This window comes from Arachis ipaensis, chromosome B09 (genome assembly GCF_000816755.2).
Source record: "Arachis ipaensis cultivar K30076 chromosome B09, Araip1.1, whole genome shotgun sequence".
Classification (NCBI taxonomy): domain Eukaryota; kingdom Viridiplantae; phylum Streptophyta; class Magnoliopsida; order Fabales; family Fabaceae; genus Arachis; species Arachis ipaensis.
The window spans coordinates 147,002,954-147,013,210 of record NC_029793.2 but is presented as its reverse complement, the minus strand read 5'-3'; the positions used below and the strand labels follow the sequence as shown (position 1 = coordinate 147,013,210).

Here is a 10,257-nt window from a genome sequence, read left to right as displayed (position 1 = left end):
TTAAAAATTAATTTATTTGAAAGGACAATTTTAAAATTACGTTGAACCTTAGGAATGATTTTGTATGAAAAAAAGGTTGAAATAAAAGAAAATTCAGCCTAAACCATAGAGACTAAAATCATACTTAATCTCTATTATTATATAAGGTTATATTAGACTTTTTAATTTTAATAAACACAAATCAACTTTGAAAAATATTCCTAGTTTTTAAAAACTACAAGTATAAGCACATAAACTTTTAGTTTACCAAATATAAAATGAGATGGTTTTTTTTCTCCTCTTTAAAAAATTTTACAAAACTAAGCTTTAATGTTTAAAATTAAAATTGCTTCTGGGTGAACGTGGGAGCCAACAATACAAATTGTCAAATTGATTGGGTTGAATGTAAACTAAAACAAAGCACATAATGGCATGCAGCAAGTCTCAGTTTCCCAATACATATTTCAGTTAAGAAAGATTGCCTGATCTACCGTATATTCTACTGTACTAATGTACTTTACCATAAATAAAACAAACTACTTTCCTAAGAACTTCAAGATGCTTTCCGCTGCTCGAGCTAATCACGCATGTCTAAATACATATGAGCAATAAAATGGCCTTTCATTAATAATAATATTATATACATTAATTAACCTGCAAGAAGCAGTGATTGTCCTTAGTCGTCGTCCTCATGATCAATCACCATTCTCAGCTTCCTTCTGGATACAGTATTATCAGGAGGTGCACCAACAACAACTTCATCCTCCGAATCCACCAATTCAGGATCCACTTGATGATATTCTACTTTGTCCGAGTTCATTAAATCTACCCGCTCTCCACTGCCAATTCCATTCAATTCAACCACTAAATCAGTTTAACCTATAAAATTTCTCACAAACTGCCTATGCATAATGTTAATTTTACATTTGCTATAGATAATGTAGAATGATTAGGATTTATCTAATTTGTGTTCTAAAGGCACAAGTAAGACTACTATTAGCATAAATTTTTAAACTTTTACTTTAATAAATAAATAATAAATGCATTGAAAATTTAAATTTTTTATTTTTTTAATATAAATTTTCCTAATTGATAACCTTAACTTGTACCCTTAGTACATCTTAGCTAAACTCGATATAGAATTATGTCATCTGTGAATATAATGAATGAATATATCACATCAACCTTATTCATCTTCAATTCGAACTCAACCTACCTTATCCCATTACAATTAAACACAACCAGTAATACTAATACTACTGTAGCAGCCAGGCAAACTGATGAATAGGAAATAAGTTTTGTTTCAGTAAAAGCGAACAAGAAATGCTAAGTAGACAAAATATCTATGAACCTTTACTAACAAACTCATGGTCAGCCTAAATAATCAAAACTGATAACAGTATGCAATTTCTAAATTAACAAATAATATTGCACTTAGATGACATACCTTTCCGAAAGATCTTTACAGCCGCCATGAGAAGAATCGCTGTCCATTGTTCTCTCCTCAATTTGGATAGATTCAAGGTCATCGTGCTTTGATGCAAGCAGGGATCTTCTATTTTTCCTACATCAGAAATTTAACAAATGTAAAAGAAGAAATTACAAGGAAAAACAAATCCGAAATGCAAGTTGAAATACATGGTTCTGTTCACTCATGAAACCCAAATCAAATCACAAGTGATTAGAGTCATTGAATATGCATTTTTCGATCTTAGAAGGAAATCCTACCTTGGATGTCAACCCAAAAACCGATCGTGTCCATTGAACACAAGTTCAGAAAGGCTTTGCCACTTTTTAAGAGTTACTATTTACATCAAAGCTACAGTTTGAGATTGATAAATAAGAGTAAGGAATATATGTAAACTATCAATTAAAGAAGATGATTCAAACATGGCAGGTGCACCAATCAACCATGGTGCAACTCCAGAAAGCTAAATGTATCAGATGCATCAATCATCCATATAAACATTGACAAGAAAAGGTAAATTCTGAGCAATATTATTATGGCCCAATGAAGAAAAGAGTGAACATAGGCAGCAGCACATGATTACTTTAATTCCCTATTCCCATGTTTTTTTGGAAGTCATTAATTCAGAACAGAATAAGCTTTAGACATGCAAGACAAACCAATCCTATTTTCAAGTCAGAGCACATAGAGGCATGTCCCAGAAGAATGAACAGCTAAAACTAGATATCTGATACTAACATGTATGCTTCTATCATTTATCAATGATCAGTAAACTCCCCATCCAAATAAAAGTTAAGCAAAAAAAAACATTTACTTTCGAACAGAGCTGAGCATTTCATCATCAGAATCATCTTTTGACAAACTATCCTTGCTAGTCTGTTCATGTAGTTGCTCAATTGATACTTTGACATTCTTCATTTTTTTCCTAGAATTAAATAAATAGTTAGATGACATACCTTTCCGAAAGATCTTTACAGCCGCCATGAGAAGAATCGCTGTCCATTGTCTCCTCAATTTGGATAGATTCAAGGTCATCGTGCTTTGATGCAAGCAGGGATCTTCTATTTTTCCTACATCAGAAATTTAACAAATGTAAAAGAAGAAATTACAAGGAAAAACAAATCCGAAATGCAAGTTGAAATACATGGTTCTGTTCACTCATGAAACCCAAATCAAATCACAAGTGATTAGAGTCATTGAATATGCATTTTCGATCTTAGAAGGAAATCCTACCTTGGATGTCAACCCAAAAAACGATCGTGTCCATTGAACACAAGTTCATAAAGGCTTTGCCACTTTTTAAGAGTTACTATTTACATCAAAGCTACAGTTTGAGATTGATAAATAAGAGTAAGGAATATATGTAAACTATCAATTAAAGATGATTCAAACATGGCAGGTGCACCAATCAACCATGGTGCAACTCCAGAAAGCTAAATGTATCAGATGCATCAATCATCCATATAAACATTGACAAGAAAAGGTAAATTCTGAGCAATATTATTATGGCCCAATGAAGAAAAGAGGCCAATCCTATTTTCAAGTCAGAGCACATAGAGGCATGTCCCAGAAGAATGAACAGCTAAAACTAGATATCTGATACTAACATGTAAGCTTCTATCATTTATCAATGATCAGTAAACTCCCCATCCAAATAAAAGTTAAGCAAAAAAAAACATTTACTTTCGAACAGAGCTGAGCATTTCATCATCAGAATCATCTTTTGACAAACTATCCTTGCTAGTCTGTTCATGTAGTTGCTCAATTGATACTTTGACATTCTTCATTTTTTTCCTAGAATTAAATAAATAGTTAGAAATTGAAGATAGAAGAGACTCATTCAGCAGGGCAGCACAACAAAGTTGTATTTGACAAAGTGCTGTAGTTGAGCTTAAGCATATATTTAATACTACGCACAAACCTTGAGAAAATTTTGTGCTAAAACTGTATATACAGAATGCTTGGATGTTCCGCATGACAGTTGGTGAATACAATATTGCAACTATATAGCATTATTATACCAACGATGTACAGAAAGAAGATCAGCACATTACCTTGGGATCAATGATATCAATTTCTCATCATCAGATTCCTCCATTCTATCTTTTGAACCATCCACAAGATCTGCACCATTTTCAAGCATTTCTCCTCCAGAGCTCTTCTTCTGAGGAAAAGACAAGCCAAGCTGCTTAAGTTTTCGAGAGACTTGAGCAGGTGTGAATTTACCAGCCAAATCCAGTGAATTGGCTATCATGAAACTACATCTTCTGTGATCTTTAAATCTGCAACAATAAGAAAGTCCAAATCCCATGAGCAAAATAAAAAACAGAGATAGTATAGTTCAAATGTAATCTTCCAACAAGCAACCAAGTGCACTCACTGTTCATATAAAACTCTGATTTGAGCTTCTTGATCTTCACTAAAAGCATGGACTCTTTTTCTTTTCTGGCTGTAAAATATAGTTGAAAAAAAATTCAAAAGAAAAAAGTTGAAAATAAAAATATTTCTTGAACTAGGAATGGATGAGAAAAATATTTTTACATATCCAGCTAAATTGAATTTCAAGGGAAAAATCCAAAGCAGGAGTTAAAAAATACACTCACACATTAGGCCTAGTTGAAGAGGGTTCATCAGAATTGCGCATCTTTTTCTTAGGCCTAACTTTTAGTCCTAATTTTTTCAACTTATTGAAAATTTGAGCCGCTGAGATTTTTCCATGTTGATCTAGCGCTTCGGCAATACGACAACTGCATTGTGGATCATCTTTAAATCTAAAATATCAGTAGCAAGTTAAAGTCAGCAATGGCAATGAAGACCAACACTATAGGCAAGAGAAACAAATTTTTGAAAGCTATGAAAACAATTTATCATGCTAACTCCTTGAAGTATGTTTGAGGCAGTGGTGCCATATGAAAAAGGCTAAATTGCCTATAGACAAGGCGTAATTTGAAGCATGCTTCAAAGTTTAGACAATAGAATTTGATAGGTTTAAACCTACTTCTGAAAGAGCTCTTTGATTTGTTCTTCCAATTCACCATCAAGAATAAGTTTTTTCTTTCTCCTTGGAGCTATTTGAGATTCATCTTCCAACATTTTCCCCTCACTGTTTTGGCCCAATAAACAAAGTATTAGAAACAAGGAAATCTCATAATCACAGATCAACTATGATGATGAGTTGTAAATGCACCTATTATCATCCTTGCCATCCTTACTGCCAAAGGTAGAAACAAAGCCTTCAATAACATCGTCAAGCATTTCTTCGTTGCTGGAGAAAAAAGAAGAAAAGGAGCAGATTATGAAATAAATAAAACAAATTGAAAATTAAAGAAACTTATCTTCAGTGAAATCTAAGTCAATAATAATTGGTACATTCTAAAATTGGTTATCTCAATCTAACTAAAGCTTGTCAAAAGCAGAGCTTGGGAATTTTATCCTACTTTTGATATCCGAACTCATGAGTGATCAGAACATCAGCTTCATCGTCACCAAGTGCATCAGCTATACTTCTACGAGTCCATACTTTTGCAGCGGATGAACCAACTTCTCCATCTCCTTGAGTACTACCCCAGTTCCTACTTTCTTTCCTCAAATGACCAAGCTCATCCAGTAAGTATTCAGCATTGATGTAGTGGCATTCCCGTCGGGTCTTCCAAAAAAGGATTTCAACAAACAGTAGTGGTTGCTTTTTCATTTTCTTTAGCATTTTTCTCACCAAACTATTCAGGAAAGCAACTATATCTGCATATTCATTGCAGGGGCATGATTTTTGTTCAACCAGGATGTCATAAAAAGTTGTGAGCAGCGACAACTGCAATAGTATATTAACAAACGTTATCCACATTCATAAACAACTAAATATCATTGAAGCTGGAATGCCTTTTGGACTTAAACCTGGTAGAACGTTGCATGGAGTTCAAGGTCATCGCTAATTCTTCGCAACATGCTTATTATGTAATGATTTGTCGCAAGAGAATTGCTCTTATAAAACTTCAGCAGCCAGCATAATTTCTGAATAATATTGTGATTTGCAAAAGTAGAGACCAGTGTTGAGACCTTGAAATCGACTTCACAAATTGTATTTAATTGCTCTTCGTCAGAAGAATCAACGTTTTCATCCAACTCGTCCTCATTAGCATGCTTGGGATTCTTGTTTTCTGTTGGCTCCAGACTATCCAAGTTCCCAAACTCCTCAACAACATTTTCATGTTCACTATCATCAGGGACAACAATGCCTTCTTCACCAGGGGGATTTGCATTTGATGGGTTGTCCTTTTGCAGTGGCTGACTTTCAGCTGATTCATTACCAATACAGATGCCATCCTCATTTTGAATGCTAGAATGCTCTTCAATTTGTTTGTCTGCGGATTCTATTACTTCAGGAAGTTTCTTCTTTCTTATTTTCTTTGATTTTTTAGACACCTTGAATTAGTAACGTACAAAATAAAGAAAAGGATTAAGAGTTGCAAAATTATCAGATAATAAGCAAGATGAAAACACAAATGATAGTGGAGAATTTGACTTGTACGGTATTTGACTTTATGGATATCACTTTTCATTCAGTAAATTAAAGTACCCACTTTTAGAGTAATCTATATGATTGTTAAATTTTGGCCTGATTAATTATGTACACATTTCAATTTTTAAATGTTTGTAATGATCTAAATTTTTGGTTGCTAGCTTGAAAACACACTTAAGTCAGATTTTAATCAACACTCAACAGTTCGAAACAAATATATAAATAATCTCAGCTTACCCTCAATGCTCCCCGAGATTGGAGATTATCCATTAGCTTTACAACCTTGTGAATGATTTCCACCAGATCTGCAAGATCACTGACAAGAAACAACGATAGTAAGAACTGCAACAACAAAAAATGATACACAAACATAGATACAAAATATGCATTAAAATCACTATTATCATTAGTCATGACCATAGTTGGATACCTTTGGTTGTACACATAACAGATTGAAATTGAACAGTATCAATTAGTTGAGTTGACTAAAAAAGGAGAAAATGTTTGGATTATAAATAAACACCCTTCTGATTGCAATCATACTACAGCCTAGCAGCATAGAGCATTACCCCACAACTTCTACAAATAGATATATAGAATATTAACTAGTACACATTGTAAAGGATCAAGAAAAGTACTTCGGATAGATAATTATTCTACACCTGAATGCTGCCAAAGTATGAATTTAACACATGAAAAATTGCAATCCCATTTGTATGTTAGACGTGAGTTTTCCCTTTTTAGATTAAGAGGTTAAACCTTTTGGGTTGTTTGTGGTTGTCAAAAGTTTTTATCAAATTCAAGAGGAACTGAGTCATCCCTTCCTCAGTCTGATCATAAAATAACTTGTAAAGAAGGATGCGAGCTGTTTGTGGCTCCTTGGAGTCTTCTGGAAATAATTTAAGTACTAAATCAAGCATGCGAATCTGCAAAATCAAGAAATGATAATTAGGCAGCCTATAGTGAGATTATGAGCAAAGGTGAAGTTCTTGCTACTATTCCCCAATTGACAGGGTTTTCCTAAATATGTATCCTTAGTATAAGAGTAAGACAATGATTATGGACTTGAGAAAAGGACAAGATTTTGACTGAAATGAGGAATGTGAAGAAAACGGAGTTGAAATGAGATGGTAATTTCCACGCAACAGTGTTTGCAAAAGTGAAGAATCTGAGGTATATTTATCATAACCTAGGCATCATAATTTAAAATAAGAGTACAGATGTAAAAGAAGGAAATGCCAAAAGTTCTCAATTTCCACATCACTGTGTAAGGGTACATACATCTTTGAAATCAAAAGTAAATAGCTTAAAATATTAGAATTTTGCAGCGAACATTACCATGTTTTTCAAAAGTGAACCAGCTGCAGATAGGAACTTGTAGTCATTTGTTTCCTTCAAACCTTCATAGGCTTGGCGCCACTTTGAGATCACTAATTGAAACATTGACTCATTCAAGGATGCTGCAATTGGACCACATATTTGACCGTTGAAATCTGAGGAATAAACACCTTTGTCGCCCAATGTCTCAAATGTATCCCCTCCCTCCTTACTCTATTAAAGAAGAGACAACATGTATGAAAAACATATTAAAATAATTCAAAGAACCAACCCAAAATAGATATCAAAGTAATAAGGGCCTATTATTTAAACCCAAAGTTTGTGATCATATCCTTTCACAAAGGAAAGGTAGTACTATTATAAATCAAGGCAGAAGTGATCTTCATAGGCTCACACCACATAAGCACAAATGATGTTGCAGTTTACTTTATAATTGTAATGGTATTTTATTGGTTTCCAATCATTCAGCCAAAATTCTTCTGTTATAAATTTATCATTCATCAGGTGAATAAAGAGTTATTTCTATATTCAGCTAAATGAAATCAATACAGTTGCATACTTGAGTAAAAATGTCAGGAACTTATGTGTGGAGAATCTACATCAAGTTCCAAAGTTCAGATGAATCAGAAGTCATTCCTGGTTAGAACCATGAATATCATGAAATATGGATTTAACATCTCTAGCATTAATAGAGGAAGGGAGAAAATGTGCCAAGAGATATGAGATCTCAACTAACTATTCTCACCTTAGAAGCTGAATACTTGTGAAACTGAAATGAAGTGACAAATTCAGCCACTTGAAAGAAAACAACAACGTCACTTTTTTGAATTGCAGGATGCTCCTTTTCAATATCCTCACGAATAGACCGCATCAAAACTGGCACGGGTTAAACTTACAATGCGATTACTTTCTTACTTTCTGGTTTGCAATTGAAAAACTACAGAATAATATACTTGTAACTAAACATAAAAATAAGAAAATCGTAAAAGTTATACCATTGTATCCCCCAGAAAGGAACTGATTAATAAATGCTTGAAGCAACTCCAATATCTTATCCTTTGTTGGAGGAAACCTTGGATGGTCCCATGCAATTTTTTTGGCATGTGCTCGCGTGATGTTTTTTGATTTAAGCGTTACATTAAGAGAAGAATTAGGATTTCCTTTAAGTACTGCCTTAGAACCATCCTACCGAAAAGAGCAAACTGGTATCATTGAAGTTTACTATAATGAAAGCTAAACAGAAGAGCCAAAATGTAATACCATGGTAAGCCTTGAAAATGTCCCACTAAATTGAGAATGCCTACTAAAATTGTTGAGACTACAGATATTTTTTTTCTTCTTTTCCTCCTCCATAATGGACTGGAGACTGCTAAGAGAAGCTTGGGAGTTTTCCTCCACCTGAGAAACAAGACCAAACATAACACTTAAAGATAAGAAACAAAACCGCTAGAGAGGTAGCAGATACCAAGATGAAATTATTACGTATCCAAAGAAACTAGTTCATTGTATTGTTGAAATACATTCTAGAAAGAATAATGTAAATTAGTAACTTGATGCGCTAAGTTGAGAGGGAAAACCTTTGCTCCATGTAAATGTGTCTTAACAATCAACACTGGATCCTGACCGAAGAATATGTAATGGAAAATTTCCAGTAGAAGCAAGTTATCCTGCTGGAGATAAATGCTGGAGCCACCGACATATTGAGATATAACCAATAGTATATCCATTACATTTTCACGGAACAACAGTTCCAGAAACTTATCTCTCACTGATAAGAACTCAGTAGCAAATCCCGCTGAACTCTGTTGCAATGGGATTTCCTGTACAGCCAGGATATTTCTAAATAATGTAAGCAGTAGCTGTACCAATTTCCAATCATCCTCAGTGAATGCATCACTGTAAAACAGAACAAATAAATAAGAGATATGCCAACACAAACTAGAGGTTCCCAATTCCTTCCCTTCTAATGATTTTCAACAATAGTTACAATATAAAGCTTACTGTTCCAAATTCTCGAGTGGTCTTTCTAGTAATGACACTACCACAGCAACTACATCACTACTCGTCAGTGCAGACTTCAATCCCCACAGATACTCAAGCTGCTGCTGAATATCCGTGGAACCTGGTTCTATTGGCATTGTAAGGAACACCAAAACCTTCACTGAAATAAATAAATAAATATATATAGAAAAGGCCATCAACAACCAAAAATCAATCAAACCCACAACAATCAGCATCATTCATTCAAATTCAAATAAGTAAAAACAAAGCTAAACCTGCATTCAAAAGCAAATTTCGATCCTCCTGGTAGTACTCAATGATCGGAATCAAATCCTTGGAAACCTTGTTCCATTTGCACACCTGCTTGAACGCCTCACGGGTTTGTGGGTCGTCGCGCCGCAGAAACCTCAGCAAGTCTTTCAGGTTATCTGGAAAGTCGGTACCGATAATTGACCCATTAGGAACCGAGAAACCTTCACCGAATTGAATTTAGAGAACAAAAATGGGAAATGGGTGAAATTAATACCGAGGCAGTATTCTCCCTTGACGTAGCCTATGCGGTTGCCTTGGTCATCCTCCTCGACGGTGCCTAGGGAGGCGCAGATTAGCGATAATCCTTCCATGTCCATGGTGTTTGCTGATGTTGCTCAGGACTAGGGTATTGTTGGAATCAGAATAAGATTCTGCAGAATTTTTAGGTTGGAGGTTGCAGAGTGGGTTATTTGGGGATCTGAGTGTGCCTGAGCTTAATTGAAGAGGCGGAAAGTTTTCCCGCGCTTTTGAGGGCGCGCATTAGAAACGACACCGTTTAACCTTTATTGATTTGTCAATAATAAATAATAAATATATTCATAATTTGGTAAAGAAAACGATATATTTATAATAGAAAAATACTAGACAACCACTAGAATTTATTATTTTTAGTTAGTAGTTAGTAATCAATATTTAAAAGTGT

The 10,257-nt window shown here is 34.4% G+C and overlaps 1 protein-coding gene across 7 annotated transcripts; it reads right to left on the bottom strand.

The window, feature by feature from the left end:
* LOC107617476 lies at nt 343–10,061 on the bottom strand. Of its 7 annotated transcripts, none has more exons than XM_021111317.1 (22): nt 9,829–10,061; nt 9,578–9,730; nt 9,303–9,462; nt 8,879–9,197; nt 8,562–8,699; nt 8,297–8,486; nt 8,047–8,177; nt 7,302–7,514; nt 6,723–6,889; nt 6,201–6,279; nt 5,339–5,866; nt 4,885–5,255; nt 4,635–4,712; nt 4,446–4,550; nt 4,051–4,218; nt 3,828–3,896; nt 3,502–3,729; nt 3,131–3,241; nt 2,404–2,517; nt 2,262–2,372; nt 1,427–1,543; nt 343–818 (listed from the first exon to the last, which is right to left on the bottom strand). In XM_021111317.1, the coding sequence occupies exons 1-22, from the start codon at nt 9,929–9,931 to the stop codon at nt 656–658; spliced, it is 3,816 nt and encodes a 1,271-aa protein (XP_020966976.1). In that variant the 5' UTR covers nt 9,932–10,061; the 3' UTR covers nt 343–655. The 7 variants fall into 7 exon arrangements, with proteins under 7 accessions (XP_020966976.1, XP_020966977.1, XP_020966978.1 ...); XM_021111318.1 differs by having other exon boundaries at nt 4,635–4,658; XM_021111319.1 differs by lacking the exon at nt 2,404–2,517.

Bases quoted from the DNA above. Each gene is read 5' to 3' on its own strand.
- LOC107617476 (XM_021111317.1), bottom strand. From the start codon at position 9,931: ATGGACATGGAAGGATTATCGCTAATCTGCGCCTCCCTAGGCACCGTC. The intron at 6,280-6,722 runs GTTTAACCTCTT...GTTTCTTGTCAG, and splicing joins AACCACAAACAACCCAAAAG to TGATCTTGCAGATCTGGTGG. The intron at 1,544-2,261 runs GTAAATGTTTTT...TTTCTGATGTAG, and splicing joins ATGCTCAGCTCTGTTCGAAA to GAAAAATAGAAGATCCCTGC.